Raw genomic sequence first — 27,077 nt, forward strand, 5'->3', positions numbered from 1 at the left:
TCTTGAGTTAACACTAAGGAATATGTGAAAATGCATAAATTGCAACTTCCTAATTTAACACTTTGTTGTAAAATTTAAAAAAGAAAAAGGGGGGAAAAAAGCACAGGAGGCCTGCTACTGGCTACACTTTAGTGATGAATTTTGAGTAATCACACAGCATTTCCCTAATTAATTATAATTAATCATGTTCAAGTTTTCAGAGGTGTAGTCACTGATAATATTGTCTGGCTGATGTATTGCACATATAAAACCCAGCTTGTGGATCAACCAGAAGCTTTCACTGTTTGTGCGTGTGTGTGTGTGTGTGTGTGTGTGTGTGTGTGTGTGTGTGTGTGTGTGTGTGTGTGTGTGTGTGTGTGTGTGTGTGTGTGTGTGTGTGCGTGTGTGTGCGTGTGTGTGCGCGTGTGTGCGTGCTTCATTGAATATTTTCTCCTCATTTGACTCCCCAGATGGAATTTCATTTTAATTGACAGTTACCCACATCCATTCGTCAAGATGACAAGCTTAGGGAGGGGGGATGCTGAGGTGCACCCTGAATGTACTCAGTGAGGTATATAGGTGGAAGTGTTTCATTTGTGTGTGTTTCTGTTACACCCTGAGAAGGGGAAAGGAAATCAATAAATACACTCGAACGCGATGCTTCTCCTTCAGCAGCTTCATTGAGAATGAAGCACCACGGCCGGAGTGCCCCCCTCCTGCAGTGCAAGGTATGACTAAACGATCACATATCCCACACATTAACAAAAAGGCTCAACAAGTAGATCACCGATGGAAGAATGATAGGTTATATTCTTAACAATTCCCATGGAGATATTTACCTCAATTATGAACTTTGATTAATAATCAATAGAATAATAAAATCAACCTATCACACTCTCCCCTACAAAGTTAGATGTCGTCCCGACATCACAGCACTCATAAACCAAGGGTTCTTAAGTCATTATATCCTAGTTGGCTCAACCACGTGATCGGTGGGAGGGTACCGCCAATTAATCACCCAAATTTAGTGATCTGTTCTCTTCATTCATCATTTTCGGCACTGAATCTGTGTCTAGTATCCTTGCATACTTATAGGTTGGTAGGTCTGGAATGGATTGGTCCACAGTGTCACTGGTCGAATGTGTTGATATTGTATGGGCTGATGTTGGTAGAGCCTTTCATTTCCATATGCTGTACTATAGCATGTTGGAGTCCCAAGTTGATCATAGGTGAAGACTTTAGGGGCTCGTCTTTCCCTCCTTGGTGCACCATCTGTCTGTTCTTTTTCTCCTCCAGGTGGCTCTAGATGTTGGAATGCTGGAATTTCATCCACTGCTTTTTCAACTAAGCTCTCATCCCTGTCCTGATAGTTCTCTTCCTGTGGCACATTTTCCTGCTGTGTTTCAGGCTCATCTGTGTTTGCTATGAGCCTTCCTTCAATCAATTCATCATCACTCAAATTTTGTTTCTCCTGACCACTGTCCTGTTGTGTGTCTGCACGCTCAATCACTCCGTCTGCATGGGGCATTTGAGAGTGTATTACTGGTTTGTAACAGTACACCCATTCCTCTTCTTCATCTTCCTCTTTCTGATCTGCATTTTCTGTCTCTGTCTCCTTCACCCTTCTTTTCTCTTGCTTTGGTGGTGCTTTTGGCTCAGTTTCCAGAGGTAAGTAATCACACGGCAGCAACAAGTTGCGATGCATGGTTCTTGACCTTCCTCTTCCTTGCTCAGGCTTGACTTCATACACCGGGAGGCCTTCTGCAACCTGACGGATCACAACATGAATATCCTGTTCCCAGTGATTACGAAGCTTTCCAGTTCCTCCCCTAGGTGTCAGGTTTCGAACAAGGACTCGATCGCCAGGACATAGCACAGAGCTTCTTACTTTCCCATCATAATGTTTTTTACTTCTCTCTGCTGCCTTCTTTGCGTTCTCTCGTACTATTTCATGTGCCTCCTGCATTTCTTGTTTCCATTTCTCCATGTATGCTCGGTGGTCTGTTTTCCCTGTCCCAGTGGTGAGACCGAACAGGAGATCAATAGGTAACCTTGGGGACCTTCCGAACAGAAGGTAGAAAGGGGAAAAACCAGTTACCTCACATCGCGTGCAGTTATATGCATAGATCAACTTGTTCAGGGATTCTTTCCAGCTTGTTTTCTGCTGATCAGTAAGTGTCTTTAACATTTGTAATAGTGTTCGGTTGAAGCGTTCAACCTGCCCATTTCCTTGTGGGTGATAAGGTGTCGTTCGGGATCCTACTATGCCACAGTTCTTTTTCAACTGGGAAAAGAGTTGGTTCTCAAATTCGCCACCCTGATCATGGTGTATCCGTGCTGGCAGTCCAAACTTCAAGGCATAATCGTTAAATATACGATCAGCCACTGTTTTGGCAGACTTAGAGGTGGTGGCATAAGCCTGTGCAAAACGAGTAAAGTGATCAACGATTACCAAGATATACTCGTATCCACCTTTACATTTGTCCAAGTGAAGAAAATCTATTGACACCAGTTCAAATGGCTGTGTGGTAACAATACTTGTGAGAGGGGCCCTCGTTTCTCTACATGGTGGTTTTTGTTTCAGGCAAGTACAGGTCTTTGTCACATAATGTTCAATGTCTTTTTGCATGTAAGGCCAAAAGAATCTATCCCTGACCAACGATGTTGTTCGATCAGTGCCTTGATGACCCATTTCATCATGCAATTCTCTCAGTACAGTGGTTTTATACTTCTCAGGTAGTACAAGCTGTGTCTTGTTTGTTGTCTTCCTGCAAAGAATGCCATTGTTATCAATATGAAGTTTTTCCCATTCACGCAGTAGGCACTTACTGTGGGTGCTTAATGCATTGAATTGTTGTCTTGATGGCCTTTCATTCCTTATTTTGCACTGCATTATTGGGCTAATGTTTTCATCATCCTGCTGTGCTTGCCTAATCTCTGCCACTGGGAATGGTTTGTGTGTCTCTTCACTGACTGCTGTACACTGGAGAGGGGAAAGCATTGCACAGACATTTGCTAAGGTAGATTCTTGTGTCTCAACAGCTTGGGTTATTGTTGCCACACAATCTGATCCCACTTCCTCTGTGCAGTGTGTGATCATTTCCTCTATTTTAACATTTATTCTTGACAGGCTATCAGCATCCACATTCTCTCTCCCTGGACGATATCGGATGGTGAAATGGAAATCTGCGAGCTCTGCCACCCATCTACATCCTGTTGCATTGAGCTTGGCACTTGACAGAATGTAGGTGAGAGGATTGTTGTCAGTGAACACTGTGAACGTAGGCGCATAATAGAGATAGTCTCTGAATTTCTCTGTGACAGCCCACTTTAGTGCAAGGAATTCCAATTTTCCTGAATGTAGGTGATAATTCCGTTCAGCTGCAGTCAATGTTCGGGAACCATAAGCTATTACACGGAGCTTATCATCCTGTTGCTGATAAAGAACTGCCCCGAGGCCCTGGTTTGAGGCATCGGTGTGGAGGATGAATGGTTTAGAGAAGTCTGGGAACCCAAGGATTGGTGGTTCAACCAAACAATCTATTAGACGTTCCAATATGCACTGGTGTTTTTCAGTCCACACAATTGGCTTATGGGATGGTACAGCTTTGCTCCTTCTTGTAGACTGTCTTGTGTTTGTCCTGTTTTGCGGCACATTATTGTCTTCTGCTGTGCCTTTCAGTAAGTCATAAAGGGGCCCTGCAATACGGGAGAAGTCCTGTATATACTGTCTATAGTAGCTTAACAAACCCATGACAGTCCGCAGCTCTCCCACATTGCTTGGCGCCTTATCTTTCAAAGCTCTTACTACTATGGTGTCACTTGGGTCGATTTTGCTACCTTCTGCTGAAACAATCCTTCCCAGGTAGCGAACCTCAGGTTTAAATAATTCGCACTTACTGGGTTTTAGCTTGACTCCATAATTCCTCAGCAGTTGGAGCACTTTCCTAACATGACTGACATGATCCTCAAATGAGTGACTGTACACTAGAGTGTCATCCAGGTATGGTACACAGATGTTGTCTCGCACCTCTTCCAGACACTCTTCCATGCAGCGTTGGAAAGCTGCAGGTGCATTCATTAGTCCGAATGGGATTCTTATCCATTCGTACAGGCCCCATGGTGTCACAAATGCAGTCAAAGGCCTGCTCTCTTCATCCATAAAGCCCTGATGGTAGGCCTTTCCCTGGTCTAACAAGGAGAACCACGAGTTGCCACCAAGACTGTCGAGGATGTCCTGCACTCGAGGAATTGGCTGTCTGTCAGGGTGAGTCTTTTTGTTGAGTTCTCGGTAGTCTATACAAAGACGTAAGCTACCATCTTTTTTTCTCACACAGACAACTGGTGAGGCATAAGATGAGTTGGACTTCTCTACCCATCCTTGTGCAATAAGGTTGTGCAGGTATTCTTTCATCTCCTTATACAGTGGCTTCGGTACTGACAGGTAAGTGCGTGCCACAGGATCCAAATCCTTGAGTGATATTTTCAGTTTCAGCTTTTCGATACGCCCAATGTCATCATCTGATTTAGAAAAGGAAGCGCATTCATCACGAAGCATCCCTTGTACCACCACTCTTTCAGGTTCACTCAGATGGCTCAGATCAATTGGTGGATCCCATGGAGTGTCAGGAACCCGCCCACTCTCTGCAGCCACGTGATTGACTAACACTGGGGGACACTGATTTGGTTTCTCTAAAATTGTAGCTGGATACACAGCTTGGACTTGCTGTAAGGTGCCCACAACAGTTTTTCCTGATAACTCAATGTCATGATCAGTGGGATTTTGCACATCGAGAGCAATGTAAGGAGGAACACCCTTTCTGAGTGTTATCAAAGTCTCACAAAACTCAAGCCCTTCAGCCCACTGAGGATTTATGTCAGGCTCAAAGAGAAGGGTAGTGTCTTTATTCAGTGGCTTGGTCTGCACCCTACAGTCAATCTGCACAGAGGTGTGTTTGGGTACAAGGATTTTCTCTTTTGACGTTCTCACCACATAGTCATGTGATCGGTTAGCAGTCACCAGATCAACGAAGGTAGTGACATTTTTCTCTCCAAGGCATGGGAAAGCCACTCTCAATGACTCATGCAGCTGCTCTGTTCTTGCGGTATCCATTTGCTCTACAGTACTGGTCTTCACTATTTGTTCAATGACATTAAAGCCTATAATGGGCTGTGGAAGGTTTTCACCTTTCATCACTAACATGGGAATAACAAGTTCTTTAGAGTTGGCTCCCTCAGCAGCCAAACTAAAATTGACTTCAATGAAACCCTTATAAGGCATGTTCTGTCCATTGGCAGCTGTGATTTTCAAGTCATCAGGTGCATCAAGTAACTCAGAGATGTCTTTTAATTTTTCATGTGGTAAATGTCTCTGTTTCCACTTTTCATCAACAATACACACTTGGGAGCCTGTATCCCATAACGCTTGAGTTCTGCAGTTTTGTATATAACATTCAACCATACACTGCTTCCCTACAAGAGCAACAAGACGGGATTGGCTATCCACCTTTATGGGGCGTACAGAACTTGTTTTTGGGTGAATGTGCTGGTTTACCTGAGGTTTTGGTTGTTTATTACAGTTTTTTCTGTGTTTTGGCCAATGTTCAGCTTGACAGATCTTAGAACAATAAATGCTTTTTTTACAGGCTGCACACCTTCTGAGTCTTTTGAGTTTCCCATGAACACCACAGTGGGAGCAAAGCTGTTGGGACATTACACTATTACTAGTTACTCCCTGTCCCGCGGGGGTAACCCTCTTCCGTTTAAAGGACCATCCCTGTCTTGTCTAGGGATTCTCACCCTGCAACCTGCGAGGAAGTGCTCGCTACTACCACATCTATAGCAGTGGGTGCAATATTCAGTTCCACTTTGCTGGCAGCCAACACACTTTCTGAGGCGTGCACGATTTAGAGTGGGATACTGGCGTTGTGGTGCAACTCTCGGCTGATTCTGAGCTGTATCACCTCTTTGTCCCGACCCTGCAGGAGACCAGTTTTGTGGCCAGTGCTGGAGCGGAGGAGGAGGAGGAGCACATTCTGGCACCATGGGTAAGGCAAAGTACTGTGTTTGTGCTGAATTGGGCTGTTGGATTGCCTCTCTGATTTGTGCAACTTCAGCGCCCAAGTTTTTCAACAATGCCATATCAGAACGTATTTCTTTGAGTTCATTCAGCAGGTCGGACTGGGGTTTGATGTTGGTTTCAGGATTTTGGGTTTTTCCTTTTTTATCTGCAGGAGTGTCAGACTGGAGTGAGTGCACAGTGGTTGGCCGCCCCTGGGAAAGTGTTTTCTTTTTCTTTTGTCTCTCTGCTTCATTTGCACAGGCAACATTGAGTTTCTCAAGAAGCAGCTCATCACCAGTTGTTGCTTGTTGGAGGTATGGCTGCAGGTCACTTCTGATGTTGTCATTCTGCAAGCCTGTCAGAATTGTGTGGAGAAACATGCTTTGCACAAGGACAGGATCATATCTTAAACCAGATTCCTCTTCCTGTGAAGCAAATAGGATTTTTTGTCTCAAATCCAGAGCTCGAATTAAAAAGGTTTGTGGGGTTTCCTTACTACTCTGGACCTCTGATGTGAGCTGTTTGTACAGTTCTGTTGCACCTTTTTCTTGATAGTGGGACCTCAGAATCCTCCTCAAGGTAGGCAAGTTAAGGTTGGTTCTGCCCTCCAGATAACTGCGTAATTGTAAGCCTGGTGCTATTGACCTGATTACTGCATCAACTATTTCTAGTTCAGGAACTCCTTTGCTGATGGCTTGTTCAATTTGGTGTGCTAGACTGGAGAAGGTAAGTTTGTCCTTTTGGCCTGGCTCACCAATCTGGCCAGCTATTCTGAATTCTCGGCCCCATGGTAATGATAGGCAGGGCTGGGGGACCTGTTTGGCATGGTTATCCTTCCCACTCACAGACTGTTTGGCTCCACTAATTGGATTTGTTTTTTCCAGTCGTGATAATGCTAAAGCCAACTGGAGTGTCTCTATCTCTCTTTTCAGTCGCTCTTCTTCTGAAGGCTGGGTGACCTGCTCTTGTGTCTCATTTGTCAGGTTAGCATCTGAGGTTATGTGTTCTAGTGCACTATTCTGAGTAGCCTGTTGCAACTCAGCGATTTTATCTTTCAAAACCAGGAACTCAGCCATACCTTGATCCTCAAGCTCGCCCAGCTCCTCTCTTTCTAAGTGCCTTATGACATATGAAATTAGGGAGGAGCGGCTTCTACCTGATACATTTTCAAGTTTTGAACCACCAATACACAGAAAATCACAAACTTCAATCAAAGTGTCCTTGTTCAATGTGTACAAAGCACCAAAAACTTCTAATTTCAAGTCCTCCAACTCTGAAGAATCCATTTCAGTCTCTAGTTTTTACAATGTATTAGTGTGATGCAGGACCTTCTCTTTGCAGAATAGACAGTGTAGCTCTCCTGGTACCAGTAGATGACCTCAGATTGCATGCGGATCCCTCTGCTCGGTCGCGGAACCACCACACCGTATCTCTCAGCCCGTTTGTAGATGGAAGGGGTTGAATGATGACCAGGGCATCTATCTGGGACAGCGGACCCTCATCACATTCATCCCAGCGGTGCCTCCAAAATGTTACACCCTGAGAAGGGGAAAGGAAATCAATAAATACACTCGAACGCGATGCTTCTCCTTCAGCAGCTTCATTGAGAATGAAGCACCACGGCCGGAGTGCCCCCCTCCTGCAGTGCAAGGTATGACTAAACGATCACATATCCCACACATTAACAAAAAGGCTCAACAAGTAGATCACCGATGGAAGAATGATAGGTTATATTCTTAACAATTCCCATGGAGATATTTACCTCAATTATGAACTTTGATTAATAATCAATAGAATAATAAAATCAACCTATCACATTTCCGTCTATCTTTTAATGTGCTTGTATGTCTTTCTCAAGGCTTTTTGACGGGCTCCAGATAGGTCAATCTTGGCATCAAACCACAGCATTCTGTGTTTGTTGGAGTGTGTACGTGGGTCCGTGCACTTGTTTGTGCGTGCAGGGTGCATAGTCTGCCGATCCATTGATCTCAAGCTTTTGCTGTGAAGTCTGGCCTTTGTCTGCCAGATCTACCTCTCTTGCCGTCTTTCCTTTTGCTGTCATTCCCTGACACACGGCTCTGACAGATCCTGAGTGTTGCACCGGTGGGAAAATAACACATATCTCTGACCTCTTGAACTCTTTCTCCTCTGAAAGCCCTAGAGAAAGGATGCTTTAGCTGCCCACGCCTCTTTAAATGTCTACCAAGGGAGATGGCTATTGAGACAAGAGGGGGTAGAGAGACATTTCAAGACAGGTATAGATCTTCAGCTGGTGTCAGGTATAGGTATCCTGCAAAAGAGCCAAAGATTTATAGCATGTGCAGTTCATGTATTGTGCGTGGACTGCAGAGAGCTCAGAAAAATAGACAGTGTTGTCAGCAGTTCTCTCTCTGCCTGGTGTTTCCTATGAGCTCTGTTCTGTGTTAAATCAGAGACTGTATACAAAGCTGGTCATTTCTTTGCCGGGCTGCTGCTTTCAGTGTTTACTAAATCATGCTTAAGATCCCAAATCAAACTGATGTGCAGAACACCGTTATTATGTGTACAAGCCAACACCAAGAGACTGAGTTAAATGGAAATGCTTACTTAACATAAATGCCCTGCGATGATGGGATGTCAAGTCTCAGGCTCTCGTGAGGCCCACTCAGTTTTCTGCTCACACAGTATGCGACAAATAGCCGTAAACACTCTACACCAGGCAATTTGAAAGCTGAAAGGGGGTTTGTGGGGGAACTCGGGGCAGGGGGGTTATGAACAGTCACATAATGTTGTCTTTGGATCAGCCCAAAGAAGCAATGTCACAGATCATTCATGGAGTCAGTATTGTATACATTAGGGAGGGAGGGGAGGGGATTGGTGGAGGCCTCTCCACAGCAACAGAGCACAGCCTATGGAAAATGGCCGAGCTACCTAGCCAAGACGGTGATGTCATCAGAGTGTAACATGCATTTCCACACATTGTCTCCTCTAACACATGTGTGTGTCTTCTCCAGCATAAATGTGTGTATATTTCAGCTGGGGATGAAATTAACACTCTCACACACACACACACACACACACACACACAAACAGTCACCCCACATGCTGCATCCCCTTCAGGCCATTCTCAGCTGTAGCATACAGGGATGTTACTTCTTGAATGATTCTCTCATGTATATTGAATGAACTGCACAATAAGCTCATGTTCATGGGTGATTTATCTTGTGCAGGTGCAATAATGTCAATATATTGATTAATCAAGCAGTGATTGAGGACCATGTGCTTTACTGATGATTAATATTGATAACTACGTGCCACCCACTTGACAATACAGATTTAATCACACCTACCCTGACTTCAAAATACAAGGTGTGTGTGTGTGTGTTTTATAGTGTCTTACCAAGTGTAACTGGTGACCTAAGGGTTTGCACCCCCCCCCCCTCCCTCACACACACACACACACACACACACACACACACACACACACACACACACACACACACACACACACACCAGAGCACTTGCAAAAGTCTATTGTATCACTGTGGGCAGCCTCTTAAAGAAGTTTGAAAATGTGTGTAACTTGCTCTTTATTCCCTGCTTTATAATCCTCTTTGGTTGCACAATGGTGCCTCATTCAACAATGGTAAAAGCACTGAAAAGGGACAACTGCAAGCGTGGCCACAATGTCTCGGCGCTGATTTCATGCACAGGAAGAAAAACACAGAGAGCATGTGTGCAGACGTACGTGCCTGCATATTATTAAGAACAGCGTGGACATGCCAGTCTGCAGGAGGTCATTATGCTATCTGCTGCTTCCTTTGTACGTAAGAGAAAAATATATACTTGTCAACCTACTCGTAATGTGTTAATCTAGTGTGAAGCAGGGTTTGAATGGCAGCGTGCATGACAGTTTTGTGTTTAATAACAATCTATCTCTTTAAGCCTATGGTCCCTGTGTTGTCACAGCTGCCCAACTTGGCATGGGACGGGCAACAAAAGAGAAAAGTAGGCATGAAAGCATGTGAAAGTAGATTCTGTGAAGGAAAAGGGAAAGTGGCTGAACATATCCATAGTTTTGTCAGGCTTTAAATGCATCCACTTTAGAAGCAGTTTTTCTTTTAATTCCAAAGGTCTAAAGGAAGAGCTTTTTAGGATTTAAAGGCCAAAATGTTCAACAAAACAAATTTATTCACATTACTTAATAAGGTATTAATGCGGCATTTTCAAGTATAAAACTGCTTAAGACTGTAAATCTGACACCACTCAAATTCAGGATAAGTCCCTCATTAGTAAGAGCAAGATATACTAATGTGAATGAGTAGATTTTTTTTACACCTTGCAGGAGCTTTTTTTCCCCCCTTGCTCTTGGCTGTGGGCAGAGAGTGGTGGCAGAGCTGATTTGCTGTGATGCATTACGCTGACAGATAGCTGACAAACAGCTGAACTCAATGCCATTGTTACCGCGGCCATCCCCGCTCCATACTACCTGGCTATTTGATGTCGTGTGGTGATTTGCTGGGGCTACACCGGATGACAACTATGCTTCATCCCTCACTTTCATTGTCACATAAAAGCATCGTCTATGGTGGTGGATGCCGCTGGTTCCTGGTTAGGCTTTGTCATCATTATGTTGTCACAAGACAAGATAACCAGAATAGGCGTAGGTTAGTGGGAAAGACAGTGAAAGGGTTGAAACTGTGTAACCATACCTAAGTCAGAGTCACTGAGGTCCACAAGAATCAGCTCATCTATCCATTCATCTTCATATGCCTGCGTCCCAAATGGCACTTGAGGGCCTGGTAACCCAAAGGGGAAATACCCAAACATCTGTTATATACTGTAGCAGATGTATTCACTATGAACCAGCTATGAAGATCTGTTTTTGTTATACAACAATGTGAATCTAACTAGTAAATGAAACTGTTCTGTCGATTTGTGTTTGCTGTAAACCTAGGAGTAATTCTGCAAGATATAAAAAGATTAAAGTTGAATAAGCTCTCTAAGCTACAAGGAGTCTTTGATCTAGAAAATGATTTGTATGCTCTGTGATCACACAGCAAACACCATGGGGTGTTTGGGGATTTGCAAGTTTCCAAGTGTCTGCGTATATTTGTGTCTGTTTGTGGGTATGTGTGCATGTTTAAAAGGTTCTACTGATTTTCTCTGCTCTGCACCTGAAATAGAGACCTCACCTGTGGATGAACCTGAGCTAAGCTCTGTTTTTTTTTTTTTTTTTTTTTTCCAGGTTGTGTGGGTGAGACAGCATCTTACATATTTCCCTGATGGTGGTAGAGGATGCTTTAGGTCCTGCAGCAGTCTGCTCTGCTACTGGGATAACAAGTAGGGCTCTGATCTCATCGTGCCGCGGCTCACTTTGCCGGGAAGGAGCAGGATGATGTAATGCTGTTTCCGCAGCAGCGGTACGCACTTATCAGATGCTCTATGGATCAGAAAGGCTGAGGAACCAATGTAATAACAATAACGGTACTATGATTTTATGAGACTTCATCATCTTTATCAAAAGAATGATTATCGTCAAAGTCATCACCTCTTTCTCACACTCTGTGCAAGTACATACGCACACTATACATGCATACTATACATGGTGTACGCACACATACACATTCCTTCCTTAATGGGAGCTAATTTTCTATTTTCATATCAGAAGGATGTGTTTAAATACTAGGGTGAATTTATGTAACATCCTTACACTTTATTTTTGAAACCTTTATGATATACTTGATAAATCACAAAGATGCATTCTGTGGCACAGTTGTGAAAAAGCGCCTCATTCAGCACATGCAAAGCCATCTATAATTAAGAAGGATGTGTTGGACAGTTTTATGGCAAATCATATATTCCATCCAGTTCAACGTCTACTGAAATATATAAATTACCAAATTAATTGATTGCTTTTTTCCCCCCAACAACCTACAAAGGAGCCCATACATTTGCATTACCTTCATCTTTCCCCTTGCCGCAGTACAAGACAGTCACCTCCAGAGAATCATACGACTCCAGTCCTGCATAATACTGGGGTGAGATTATTATACTGTGGATTTTATGCTGGGTAATTAAAGGGATCACTGTTTTATGTCCTAGGCAGGGATGGACCTTGGCTGATTCACAACCCAACACAGTAAAGTGAAATAGCCTTGTTCTTACTCTTGACTCCTCTGGTTTAATTGTCCTTTGTGTCTAGCTTATTTTTTTTTCTAAGTGCGCTAATACATGATACATGATACATGATACATTGGGCACAGCATTCTTCTTTGAGATATTAAAGGGCTTTTGATGCACTGAAGCAAAGCATCACACCTTTCAAAGTCTGATGATGAGTGAGACTGCATCACTTGCGCCTGCCCTCTTACCTCATCTCCTTTTCACATGGTTCCGGCATAGACTTGCAATATTACTGAATTTAATGCCTGAAGCCACAGCCAAGCCCTTGTCCTGAGTGAGTGCCTCGGAGGTGAAGCATGTGTCAGGAGCGCGAGATGAAGCCAGAGAACAGGAGATGAGTCAGATGAACACTTGTCAGGTGATGTCATCTCCAGTGAGCATTGATGACTGGCCCCAGCTGTTTTGGTGCACTGAAGCACACACTGTAGCACCTGTCTGAGACAGTTTTAGCTCACACAACTGCAGCACAGAACAGGCCCACTCCTCACAGGGCTTTTGTAACTCTCCAGTGACGGAGCCAGCAGAGTTCAAATGGGGCAGACAGTACATCTCCATCAGAATGTGGTTTCATGTTACCAGCACTGCTAAGAACAAGTTATGAAGAATATTGCTGTTTTAGGACAAAGTCTCCATTATTATGAGCTGGAATAGTGTGACTGGTATTGTCTTTCCATTTGTTTGTATGTGTGTCAACACAACATTACAGGTGTGCAGTTGAGATTAAATGAAAGGTGTGATTAAGGCGGGTGTGGTCTGACCAGTGAAGACTAAGTCCTTGTGTAACAATTTAGAAAACAGTGCATCACTACTTACAGGGTATAGCTAGGGATGAACTAATGCCAGGAGCCCATATTTATTTGCTATTTATACTGTTGAAATAAAAAAAAAAAAAGTGTGATGTCGAGCTGGAAAGACATTAAAACAGGCTATTTTTCCCTGGGACAAAGGATGAAATAAATGACCAAATCAATCAGGTTCTGCCATCGACTAAATTATTGTTTTAGTTGCAACATCAGCATGTTAACGCGGGTCACAGCTGGTGTAATCCCATCATTAGATGGCCCAGCTTGTTTATCCATATGATACTGAACTTCGGTGTCACAGGTGTTAAGAAATGCAATGTGACCAGCCTTTCTGATGACATCATTTCTGACACACTCAGTTATGGGTCATCCCCATTATATAACATGCAGTCATTAAGTGTGACATCCACCTCATGCGGTCCCTCAGCATACTTGCATTCAGCAAACAAAGCAGACCGGGTTGATTGTTATGCATAGTTATTTTGTGAAAGCTCTACATGCTGTGGAGAAAGAAAAGAAAATTACAAACCAGGTGCGATGATGGAATCAGCTGAACTGTACCACACCTATTCACTAATGGCACAAATGCATCCTAACACACACACACACACACACACACACACACCTACACACATAGTACAATGCACAACAAAATAGCAGATCTTCCTGCATAGTAAATCAAGAACAGTTTCACTGCAATAACTTCACTTTGTAATAGCTATTGCAGTGGAATAACTCTGATTTAATCTAGCTAGCAATCAATATTTTTGACTGTTTTGATTGATGGGTATTAAGTAAGACTATTAGCCAAGTGAAAAAAAAATGTCCAAGTCATCCCCTTAGTCAAAGCACTAATGTAAAAGGGAATAATCTGTCAGCTAATTTACAAATAGGTTTAGAGCTGTGGACATATTTTCTTAATGAATATGTGAATTACTTGTGCATTGATTTCTATTGTGTGGGAAAATGGGAAATGTGTTAAGAAATGTCTGCACAGGCGCCTGCAGACAGAGTTCATTGATGTTTCACTTGGAGACTGCGAGAAATATTGCATATGCTGAAACCAGCAAGTTGAGTATTTAAAGCCTCTGGTGAATCAAGGTCACAGCAGTGACCCTTTTAGTAGTAGCCTGTCATACATTTAGCAGAGCAGGGGATGATTTCAAACTGTCCTCCATCACATTATGACAGATCTTAATTGACTACCGATACAGCTTTGCTGAGTTGACAGAAAAATCAGATTTTAATCTAATCACTGCAATATGCCCGACTTGCCCCTAGCAACACTCTGGCATATTAAAGCATTTGCATTGGAGAGATGGGCCAGAAAGCTTGTGAACAACTAAATGTTACATGTTAGGGTACAGAGTATTTGAAGCTCACAAAAGGATGTAACATTACAGCAGGTCTTCAAATGATCATTTAATGGATAATTATCAATAGGGTTTCCTTATTTTACAGTGTTCTTGTACTTATCCTCTTCACATATAGCTAAAACTATCCCACTGTGCCTGGCAGACCTTTTTTAACACATACAAAGAACTGGTGAATGAGACAAGTTTGAAAGTTTAAAGCATTGAACTTCAGTTTCCCTCTCTCTGTGCTTTCCTCCAGCAGTAGCTCTACAATGTGCTTCTTTCGTTTGTGCTTTTCCTACCACGCCAAGACAATTTTCAGTCAGTCTTCCCAGGTTTATCACTGAACCACATCATTAAGAGGTGCCCCACGGATCCCTGTCTTAACTGCACGTCGCCTCACTACCACTAGCTCCCTGGATAAAAAGCCCAAGGCTGAGCAAGCTGACATTCTCCTGCACAAACGTAATGATGGCACAGAGGATGGTGGTCCAGAATACTCTCAATGGTCTTGGGGGAGAAGACAGAGAAGGAGGAATGATGATGGATTGCATGGAGAGCAGACTGAGTGGTTGGATCAGGCCTCTCATACCCAAAGAGCACCATCTGCTGTTAGTTCAGGTGACTCATTCAACTGCGCCAACATGTCCATGTAAAGGAGCATGCTGAGATTGCTTCAGACCGCCGTCAGGCAAACCAGCGATGGGCACCATAACACTGAGGTGGAGGTGGGGGCACTGCACAGTGACAAGAGAGAGGGGTGAGGTATTTCTTTTGTGCATATATCTATATAAAGCTCCAGGCTGTTATAAACTCCAGTTGTTTATTAGAATCACTGAAAGAAATGTAATATACAGAATTATGTTTGACACAGCTGAGATGCCTGTAATAAAAGGAAAAATAATGCTGTTATAACGCACTGCAACATTAATATCCACCATGAGTTTTCAGTATGAACTCTTGACATTTCCTCAAGTATAAAAAAAAAAAAAAAAATTGTTCTATACAAATCCTTCCCAAGCAGCATGTGCTTACCTTCTACCAGCAATATTTCATCTGTTGAACCCCATGTGTACTACTAGAGTGAAATAACAGAATAGCTAAGGGGCGAGAAGCCAGTATAGTGCTGGTATCAAATGACCGTGTCTGGCCCTCTTAAAACAATGAGCTGTTTATGGTCAGTTTTAACAAGCTAAAGCAATCCTGACTGCAGCCTTCTTCTGAAAAACCATACTGCTTGGAGCACTGAAGAAGAAATAATAGCATAAGATGTCACTGGAAATACCTACAGGCACATGAATCACCTAATGCTGCTTGTTGGATGTCTTTTTAAATATATGGAGCTAACTAATGTGTGACACCACAGCAATAAATTTTCTAACCCTCCTTTAAAAAATGTTGTTCATCCAAGAACTGCTTTTTTTTTTTTTATTTCTTGACAAAATAAATAAATAAAAAGAATTCCCTGGGAGAGCCCACAATTACATATTGTATTTCTAGGATGAGATGTAAGGTCAGCATCAAAGTCAGGGTCCTGTCATCTTCCATTTCATTTCGAGGGTCCAGAGGAGTCTTATTGTCAATAAGGAGCAGATGTATTGACACCTGTGACACTGTGCTGGTTTGCCGCGGACTCCCAGACTCTCACTCTGCCCACTGGAGAAAATCAGCTGTCTCTAGGAGTGACGGGGCATGCCAATACTAAAAAGGTCGCAATTTATGAAAGGCCATGACATCAAAGCACTGATCAATGGTTTCCATAGGCCTCAAACGCAGTACCAAGATTGATTCTATAGGTGATATTGTTACTAGAGATCTGCAGACATGCTGGAAGTGTCAAGAGGGGACGTATGCTCAAGTTCAAAACAGGCAGTGCTATAGGATTTGCGTCATCCAAACTAGGTGTTTGGACAGTGATGGGAGACCCCACTGACCCCATGGGGTAATGTACACTTGTCAGTCTGAGACAGGTGCAGACTGCAGTGGGAATGCTATATTAAAGTGAAGAGACACTTTGCTGGGCAGCAGCAATCAAACAGCCTCTCTAAGCTAAGACCATTTTATTATGAACAGTGACAATGGTGCTGCACGAGAAAGGACGGATAGATGGATGCATGGGATTCAGATGAGACAATCCAGACAGGCTCACGGAATGGAAAGTGGAGTATATTACTGCACATCAATGCCAGGAGAGCTTACAGTGTAGATTTACACATTGTGTTATACAGATAGAAAGTGACAAAAAGACCAGGATCAATACCAGCAAAAGAAAATGCAACACTCTCATAGTACATGAAGAATCATGATTTTTTTTTTTTAAAGAGTAGCTGTTTATCAAACACTTAATAAATCATTTTTAAGCTTGACCTGGATAATGAATGCACAAAGGCTGCTCACAGTTTTCTTGCTGTTCTGTTTCTTTGTTTTGGCTGCATTATTTTTGATTTTTTTTTTTTTGCTGGAGGAATCAATTGCCAAAATAAAAGCCCACACAGAGACATTATTACATATGTCAGAGGATCACAGAATGACACTCAAGTGTGTGCGCACACCGTAGTGTGTCCAGTGTCACTGAATTTACAACAAAGACAGTGAAGACCAACACTGAACAGAAACATTAAAATAATGTTTGGAATGGACAGGAAGACTGTAGGGCATCATGAATAAATAATAACATCCAAAAGCAAGTATTCCTTTGTATTGGGTTGTGTTTGTCAATGCTGGCAGAAGCACAAGGATGTGGGTGCAGGGCTGGCAAGTAAGCAAATAAATAAGTAACATGTTCAAAAAGCAAGCTGTTAAGTCTGTGTGACATACAAGCCATATAACACATACAAGATATTCAGCACTGCAGATGAAGGTCTGTGATTTTTTTTTTCTTTTAGGACTTGTTTAGGTTTATTTCATTGTTTCACAACATTTGGTGCATAAATCAAAAGAAATCACGTCATCCCTGAAGATAATGCATTTAATTGCCTTGGCGGCTAACACTTTCACCCATCAGAAAGATCATTTTTGATAATTGATGGTGTGGTTATAAATAAATAAACAAAACTGATGATGTGGAATAAATCCAATTTGCCATGCAGAAGATAATCAATACATTAACCTGGAAAGCCGTGGTGAAGCACCTTTGGTCGACAGTACAGTATGTGCTTGTTGACTTTAATTGCAGGAGTGTTGGATGCTGAAGCCGTGGGCAGACAATTGATAGTAGCCATTAGCAAATGATTAGGTGCACAGAGATGAACTCCCCTGCATTGATTTGGTTGGCTTACATTTCTGAGTTTTGCAGGAGAATAAATAAATTCACCTGCAAATCTATAATGCATGACTTTATATTCATAATTTCCACAAGAGAGGATCCTTGGCTCCCTGCTTTCAATCGTGTACACAGAGAAGCTGGCAGCTTGTTGAAGTCAGGCATCCACAGAGTCTGCTCTGTGCCAAATCATAACTGTTTATTCAGCCAAATACAGCATTATAAAATGTTTTGCTGTGAAGATTTATAATGAGACCGAGACTGTGAAGTGAAACCGCAGGCTTCCCTTCATACTGCCTTCTAGACATGGTGAAGCCACCAATATATCAAAGACTTTCTTTATCTTTTCAAAACTATTGTCATTTGTGCCATCTAAACCAAGTCTAATTTGTTTACTTCAAGAGCCTTGGAAGTCCTAACTTTTCAACAAAAACAGACACATAGTATGCTTTTCCTCCCGTTGAGAGGCAGCATACTGCCAAGTACAGTACTTCACCTTACCATTTCAGTATGGTGGCTTTCCTGCTATCCTTTGTTTTAACCACAGGAGAACTAAATCCAAACAGGACTAGACTTCTGAAAAGTACAGTGTAAGATGTTGAAGGTGACTGAAATGCTGGGTGTTCACCTTGGAATTTCAAACATTAAAGTCACCATTGAGCTGTTTTAGGTTGCTTGTCTGTGTTCTGGGCACATAGATAAGCAGTAATCAAATAGAAGGGAACCGAATGTTTGGTGGTCTAAAATCTGATTTAGCCGCTTGCAGCTCTCACACCCCCTGACCTTTGACATTCCAGTCTGACTTACAAGGGTACTGAATCATTTATTTACTTTGTCAAGACATAAGCCAGAAGGGTGAATTTCTATCCCATGGCAAGAATCTTTGAAAGTCAAAACACAAATAAATGCCAGATTAAAATGTAAACAGCTAGGGCCACCAAATGTATGGCCTCGTAATAATCAGTATTGATTTATGAGAAATATCCTCACCTATTAAAGCAGTCATTTTGTTGATTTCCAGTGAAACCGATCAATTAGATCAATTATTTTAGACAATAACTTTAGGTGGCAACAAATGCTTGTCAATAAGTATTGTTCATCAGAGGAGACCAAGCCTGTGGAGGCTAATATACATATCAATACTGGAGCAGTTTGTCTTGCATGTTCACAAAGCATCTGTTGTGCTCAACAAAAGTCATCAATAGAAGATCATCTTAAGGTAAAAGGTGAAAAGATGAGGGCAGAACCTGAAAGACAGACTTTAATGATTTTAATAACAGTTGGCTGCATTTCTCTTGCTCCCTGTTTCTCTCTTTATAGCCTTTTTTTTTTTTTGCCAGATTATAACCATGTCTCCAGAGGATTATGCAATGGTGGCTTACCACATATGTTATTCCAGGACTATGCTTGTGGAGCTCTACTTACTTGTTACACAAACCTCTCAAGGCACACCTAACATTAAAAACTAGTTTTTGTAGTTAACAGTGCTTCCCTACAAGCAATTCATCTCCAGCCTTCTTGTTCTCCTGCTGAGCCCTCACTGCTTCTCGAACAGCCAGCCTACACCAACATGTGCTGCTCAACTGCTGCTCAGTCGGGTTCCTGCTTTTTTCCCCTCCAGCTCTCTCCTAAAATAGACCCATCGCTGGGCCTCCAAACGTTTGGCTGTTTCCTTCCTCTCATCTTGTCCACGCCTGTTTAAGGGTTACAGCTGCACTCTTGCTGACCACAGTTTCCATTGCTCATCACTGTTTAACTCCCAAGCCCCTTCTGGAGTCCATTACCAAGGCCAGCTTCCCCAGATTTATTACCACTATGACCTGCAGCAGCCAAAACACCAGCAGCATGAATGCACTGAGTGCTCAATGAGCTGTTCTGACTATGCTAAGGAAAAAAAAAAAAAAAAAGAAAAAAAAAAGTCCAATTCGTGAAAGAAATGAAGCCTTTGTTTATTAAAAATATATTTCAAAGATACCCTCTGTGAAATGTCTAGACATTTTTGTCTCTGTAGAGTGCAGATGTTTGAAGAAAAAAAAAAGGGCATGCGACATGGAGGAGCTGCAGTAAAGATGTCTTTGATTGAAGCTCAGAGTGAGTGGGTGATGGGATCATTGCCATTTATTTCTTTTAACTTCATCCATGGCTATTTCCATCTACATTTAAGAGCCACATTGTTTGAAACTCACACCAATCACAAATGGAAAGAAAATGTGCTCCGTACATAACCCCAAACATTCCCCAATTCAGTTTGAAGTTTCACAGAGTTTGCACATCAGTGAATATTATTGAAATGACAGGAATTCAGACTGTGTTCCCACACTGCAAAGAGTTCATCAGCACTTTCAGCCTCTTGTGTTGGCTTAGATTTTAGTATTCAAGCCATAAAAACAAATCTATCCTCCATTGTTAATGCATACTGGATGAGGTCCTGCTGATGGTCAATAGATTTGCCATCCCTACACCACTGTGTGTTTGTTTCCATTACAGGGCAATTTTTATCATGCATAATGTATTGCTAAAATCACTCTGTCATTAATTCATCAAAAAGTGAAAGGCGGAGAGGGTGAGAGAAAGCAAAAGGGAAAGAGGCAGAAAGAAAAGAAGGAACAGATTCATGCGGCTTAATTATGCATCCTTGAGGAGAGACAATAAGTCTTCAGATGCAAAGCTACAGTATTTTGGTTTCACATGATAGGCTTATTAATCACAGTAATGAATCATGAGATGGTTTGCAGAACAGTGGAAACAGGGGTAAACAAATGCAGATGATAAGCTGAGGATAAGGCCTCCCTCGCAGACTAATTGCAAGGAGGAAGAAGAGAAAAAAAAAGGAAAAGGTTGGAGACGCCGGGGTGACTTCATGTCACATACTAAAAACCTACCCTTTAAATCTGTTTGTTTGCTCCATCTTTGTCGCTTTGTTTACTTGTTTGTTTGCTCACTTATTCATTTGATGTCTTGCTTTATAATATGGTAAGAAACTAGTTGTACATCTAAGTAATTACACTGTAATTGATGAGATAATAGACTTGTAAATTATGCAGTAGCTTGTCGCCAGCAGAGTAGAAAAGAGTGGAGTGTGTTGTATAATTACAAACTCCAGCTGCCACGCTCCTGTACAAGAGTCATAAATTAAGCACACAAAATTTGAATAACTGCACAGCATTTTTGCACTGTGTCTTATAGCAAAGATGGTCCATGTGTTTCCTATATGTTGCAGTGTCTTTTACTGACCTTTATAAGGTGCAGAACCATGTGTCGTTTGGTTGATGGAGCGTGTGGTTATCATGGGTTAGGAGTTCAATTCCCAGTGGGGTCACAAAAATGCACTCACATTGTTATAAGGTGTCTTCGGGCAAAGCGATCTAAAAACAGCATGGAGGCCCAGTTTACTGCTTCACTGACTGTACAGGGGTTTGTCTTGGAAATCTCCAGTAAGTTCATACAATGGCTGTATTTGTACACAAACACTACATGCTTTTAATGATCACTTGTCATACCTTACCCTTTGATCCTTCTTATTCACTTTCGCAATATATTTAAATAAATATAGGACACAAATTTTGAATCTTGGCCCTGTGAAAGCGGGGATAGACTTCAGCCCCGCTGGCGGCCTGAGTTGGACGACCGGTTGAGAAAATGGAAGGACTGACAGACGCCACCAAATTATTAAAGGAATTAATGTGGTTTCTAGACAACAACCCAATCCTGAATCCCTTTTTTTCTTCTTCACAGTGCAATGTACATTTGTAAGACTGCTCCCAAGAAAAGAACCAGGCACACTGTTTGTATTTACAATATTAAAAGACCAAGACTGGCTGGTGGCACCGAGAGGGGAGGCACAATTATAACCCTTGCATCAGAAGAGTCATCGGTGCAGGCTCGCAGCTTGTAGAGCTCTCACGCTATCTGTTACTTATACTGTCCCAGTCCTCTTCTCTGCTCCTGTACATAATTACGGTGGTTAATCTTCTGGTTCTCCCCCGTCTCCTGCCCACTCTCTGCCTTCCTTATTAGCACCTCCTTGCCCACCTGAGATTTTTGTCTTCTTCCTCTCCAATTTTTCCTCTCATGGTAGCCGAGTAGTCCAATCAGAGTTCCCATTGTTTATTGTGATAAGTTGGGATAATGAACAAATGACCTGCCACCTGGAGCACTTAGAGCCTGGTGTTAAACTCGGGTTATAAAAACCTCTTCCAGCTCTATTGATTTACTGGCAACATTTGATTGTACCCAGGGGGCATGGGGCCTGTAAGGCTGCACAGAGCTCTTACTGTTTTACAGTCCTTATTACACCAAACAAATAAATCTCCTGACCATTAATTCACTGCCTGTGCCCTCACTCTCCAGACTGATAGGCCCAAAGTCAGAGCAGATTCAGCCTGCGTGGCAGACGCAGCCAGATAACTAGGTAGTTAGAGGTAATGTTACTTTTCCATGTGCCTCATTCTATATTGGATTAGCAGACCAAAGACAACTTTGAGTGTTCTCGGAAGACTTTATGATTGCTCTGAACAAATACACAAGAAAATAATTTGAATGGGCTATCCTGTTGTTGCAAACAATGGTCATTATTTCAATATCCTGTGAGGCTCTTTTATGATGCCTTTTTAGCTGCTTATCCCCTGTATAGCAAATAGGAACTTGGCATCTCATAGTTAACAGAAGTCAACTGCAGGGATGGTCAGTGCACTCAGACAACAGACAGAAACTGTAAACACTCAGGGAGTCCAACAAAGATAATCGAGAAGAGTGTTACTGATAGTTAAATCAGCTATACTTCCAGGCTGGATGGTAATAGGAGACTGAGGCAATCACTTGTAAAACATAAATAAAGGGCTGTCCAAATGAAACGTGCTCCACCGATGAATGATTTTAAGCTTAGAGTATGTTTGAGTAAACCAGTTCATAAGGCTCTTGCCTCAAATCTTTCTTTAACAAATGTGTAGACTGTGGTGTTTATTTATAGGACCAGTGCACCTTCAAATTCTTTTGCTATTTCTTCATCATGCATTTGCATACAGACACACAACGTTATACATCTCAACACAACCTTTCAAGACTTCAGCATGAGAGTATACAGTACCGTGACAAAAAGATGAATCAACTGCCTGCAACATGAGATGAAAGATTCACTGATTAGTACTTGCCAGCATGTTTACCATAGTTTGAATCACTACCATAGCCACTGATTGTTGACTTATGTAATATAGGTTCAAATATACTCTCCATCCTGCCCACCGCTTTCTCTGAGGCATAATTGACAACACATGTTTAACAGGCGCACCGGCTATGCTTCACTAACACAATGGCTACACTCGCACACTTCAAACGACAGAAGATAAGATGCCCAAACCATTCTAGCATCAGTGACTGGCTCAGATTAAACACCTTGGTTAGCACACACTCAAACACTTGCGTAAACACATATGCACGCATGTATGCATTTACAACAGTGTACTCTTTCTTTTTTTTTGTGCCCCTACAGTTAGAAATCATCATTCGGTTCTGATGTCTTCATCATCCAGGTGCCGCGCTGAAGGAAAAGGACACCTGCTTATCATGCAGGCCTGACCGGCTGCAGCATAAAGGAAGCTTTGAACACTTAAGCTCTACAGGACATACATAGGCTTCAGAAACTGGAAGGTAAAGGAGATGCTGGCTCACAGATATTCAGACTGAAGGATGAATTCCTTTCCTTTGTAGCCAGCAAAGCATGTAAATATTCATACATATGTCAGAGTGTAGTTATGATGAACATCCAATGCAAACATTTAGCAATGGCATGGTCCATCCAAACCTTTGAGAAAAAATAGTGCTCCTCTTTCACTACACACCACTGAGGATAGCTACCATTAAGATTAGTTGGGGCACTCAAGTTGCTGAATAAAAGATAAAGATCACAATATAGCTCAGTACCTAATCTGCTGCATATTCTGTTAATCTGGCAAGCCCATGCAGAATAATGAAGACATACATTGATTACAGAGGAAGGCATCACACGGGGACGCAGTCGATCACTTTCCATGCAGTAGGTGCATATGGCATGTCTGTTATCAGTGTGATATGTAATGAGTCAATTCACAGGTGAGTGTACATTAAGCAAGTGACGCGTGTGTGTATAATTATGACCACAGTGAAGCTATCGTTACTGGGAACATGCAGCACTGTTGAAAGAAGCCAGCGCTGATATTTTTAATTACAGTCACCAGGGGAGTGCAGGGCTCAGACATTTACTTGTGTATTTATTTTTAAAAGCAAGCTCTAAATGGTTTGCAGGCTCATGTATGTGCACACATTCCTGTAGCTGTCAGACTGCCAGCAATCTAGTCACTATTAATGAACAATATCACCCACAAATGATATTATTATTCAGATTTTGTCATGGCAGCCCACAACAACATCAATATCCAAGATCTGTTTTCATGCATTTCCTTTTTATTGTGGTATTCCTATCCCCCTTATTTGTCCCTATTTCATTCCAAGTCCTTCTTGGAGTAGAGCTCCTGCTTTACCTTTCAACCACAACATGCTACCTGTCACACGCACACACGCATGCACGCACGCACACACACATGCACACAAACATCCCTGAGCGTGGTGCTAGAGGCAAGTGACATCTGTTCTCTCTCTGGTGGGCTCCTCATGTCCTCGACCTCATCCACAGCATTTCACAGCACCTGGGAGAAAGGGGAGGCTGTATGACAAGGGGACATAGTCGAGGAAAGGGGGATGAAAGGGCGATTGTGTATAAGTGTGTATTAGTAATGGCGAGGTGGGTGGGGTCATACCAAAAGAGCAGTCAACCAAAGCAACATTTGAAACTGCCACCACCTCTCCTCACCCCATCACTAACTTTTTTTCCTAAAGGACCTTGACCTGAGTTTGGTGCTTTTTGACAACATAGGGTCGTGCTGATTCCAGCTGTTCCTGCATACTGGGTCAGATGGACAGAGCGTAGGATAGAGTGAGGTTGGAAAATCAAAGGGTGCAGTGGCATTATGCTCTAGACTGCACTTGAACATTGAAATGCAGTGCAGTGATCTCAGTGCTTGAGATAGTCAGATTTTATGTAGTAAAAAAAGGAAAAACTCTGCAGACTAGTTAGAGAAGTGTAGCATGAAAAGCCAAGCCAGAGACATCGGTATTGGGAACATAAATACACACTCCCAAACAGCAACACTGGTTTTACCCTTGAGCAGCCCAACTCCTTGAGTCATACTTAGCAGAAAGAAGTTACAGTACATCGTGGCTTGCCACTTAAGCCAATGCAGAATAGCCTTAAGCTGCAGTTCCAGTAATAGCTGGTAGATGCAGGCTCCACTACTGAAAAACTGGAGAAATATAAAGTCCACTGCAATCTTAAACTTATGGTCTGAAAAGCCATTTTATAGGATCAAAATGTGTTTCAGGGATGGTTTTGATGACCACACTCATCTCTGAGCATCAGCAGAGTTATTCTTTTGTCACTTTTTTCACATTTTAACCACTATGGCTCAACTTTTTACCGTACTAACATTTTAATTCAGCAAAAAAAAACGATGTGACACTATGTGTGACATTTAACCAAATTAGTTCTTTGTTTCAGACAAGTAACTCTCAAAGGCTGTTATTCAGCGCAGTGGTGCACACATGCTCACAGTGACGATCTTGACTGGCTGACGTTCATAATTATCCTTCAGTTTTGAATTTTAACATATACTTGTCACCACTAAAGAGTTATTTTAAAGAGTTTTTTTTAAATCCTGCAAACACTAGCATATGTTAATCTTTACTTAATATACCCTTTTCTATTCCATATGTCATATTTTTCTTGAAGTGAGCAGCCTAAGGCAGAGCCTTGTCTGTTTAACACATTGACTCAGCAGGGTCATGTGTTAGTTGGCTTAGCCTTAGCTTCCTAACAGCTTTTTCAAATCATTAAGTAATAGAATGGGTGCCATTCAAATATAAATGCATCCACAAGCCAGGATCCTTTCATCTTTTAAGCTATAAATACTATTGAATTTTCCTCTGAGCCAATATACCTATCAAAGCCATTTCCAACATCTGTTATCCACCTACAAAATGTAGGACATTGGGTCAATTGCTGTAGCTGCACACAGTGTTTAAGAATGCATGGGACACAGAGCATTTATGCTTACTTTTTCTTAATTTGTTAATTGATTATTGCCTAATCTGTCAGAGATCCTGGCTCAGAGCCTCATGACGGACAGTGCTGTGTGCTTGAGTTTTCAGCTAGTTCAAACACAACCAGAAACACACAAACAAACATCCAGTGAGATAAGCAAACCACCACACATTAAGTCTCCTGATACTTGCTGATTATTGTGAGCCAAGCCACCACTGACCTTGGCACAAATATCCATAGCAAGCTCCTTCCTGCTCAATCCATCTCTCTCTCCCTCTATTCTCTGGAGTGGCCCCTGGCCTGCAGCTTATTGGGGGGCCTGGAGCCAGTTTCCCATCTCAGACATGCACTAATCTGAGAGGCAAATGATAAGGCTGAGGTTTACAGGAGGGGCTTTGCACACTCACCAAAATTTGCATTTAAAGGCCCTCAAGTAATCTTTAGGCTTATTTAAATCTCAGCAAGACACAAGCAGAAGTGATGGAGGGGTAAAATTGTGCTTCTTTCCCATGGTAGCCCAAATCTCCACCATAAATGAGCAAGGATGCAGATAGCTTTGGAGTTCTCACAGCAGCCCATGTCTGCATTTTCAATGGCATTTAATTGCCTGAGAATTACTTTTTGATCTCTGCACCCAAATAAAACCACCTCATGGGACAAAAGTTTCAAACATCACTGAAAAGCAGTTTGTGAAAAAGCCATTGCCAAGAAAACATAAGCCTACAGACTCTGCAAGAATAAAGTTTATATTTTTTCAGTATTTGCTGTTTTACATGAGTAAATCTGGCAAAGTATTCTTTCATAGGCTTTTTTCTTCTTTTCTTTTTTGCTCACGAGATTATGTTAAATATGAAACAAACATTTGCATGTGTTTCAAGCCCCTGCAAAAGATTGCCATTTTATGGCCACGTAAGCATTGTTGTCACTGAGGTTCTTTATTTCTGTCTTATTATTTTAAAGTCACGCACAAGCTTATCATTGCTCCTCTGTTCTTGTTTTTCACCAGTCAGAATTATTCATTTAAAGAAAAGCCATAAATAGAAACACAATAATAAAAACACCAAACAGTCGTTGGCACGCTGCTCCCATATATCCTGCCCCACTTTTTGTTTAAGTGTGTGTATATTTAACAGCTATTGAAGCTATGGAAGGTACGGTATTGTTGAGAGCAAATCCACTTGTTTGCTGGCATCATGTATGGCAGTATGTATACCACAACATGAGCTTCTGCTCAGAGCTGGCTGAGCGGCAGTTATTTTCAGTGTGCCACTGTATGTTTGTGTCCTACACATCCAGAAGGTATTTGAAAAATAATCCCCAC

General features: G+C 42.1%; 1 protein-coding gene across 1 annotated transcript; it reads right to left on the reverse strand.

The window, feature by feature from the left end:
- Nucleotides 1-613: 613 nt before the first annotated feature.
- On the reverse strand, nucleotides 614-7,831 carry LOC115772395 (uncharacterized). The gene is made up of 2 exons (XM_030718618.1): nucleotides 7,550-7,831; nucleotides 614-1,991 (listed from the first exon to the last, which is right to left on the reverse strand). The coding sequence occupies exon 2, from the start codon at nucleotides 1,964-1,966 to the stop codon at nucleotides 1,052-1,054; it is 915 nt and encodes a 304-aa protein (XP_030574478.1). The 5' UTR covers nucleotides 1,967-1,991; nucleotides 7,550-7,831; the 3' UTR covers nucleotides 614-1,051.
- Nucleotides 7,832-27,077: the final 19,246 nt, after the last annotated feature.

This window comes from Archocentrus centrarchus, chromosome 22, assembly GCF_007364275.1.
Source record: "Archocentrus centrarchus isolate MPI-CPG fArcCen1 chromosome 22, fArcCen1, whole genome shotgun sequence".
Lineage (NCBI taxonomy): Eukaryota > Metazoa > Chordata > Actinopteri > Cichliformes > Cichlidae > Archocentrus > Archocentrus centrarchus.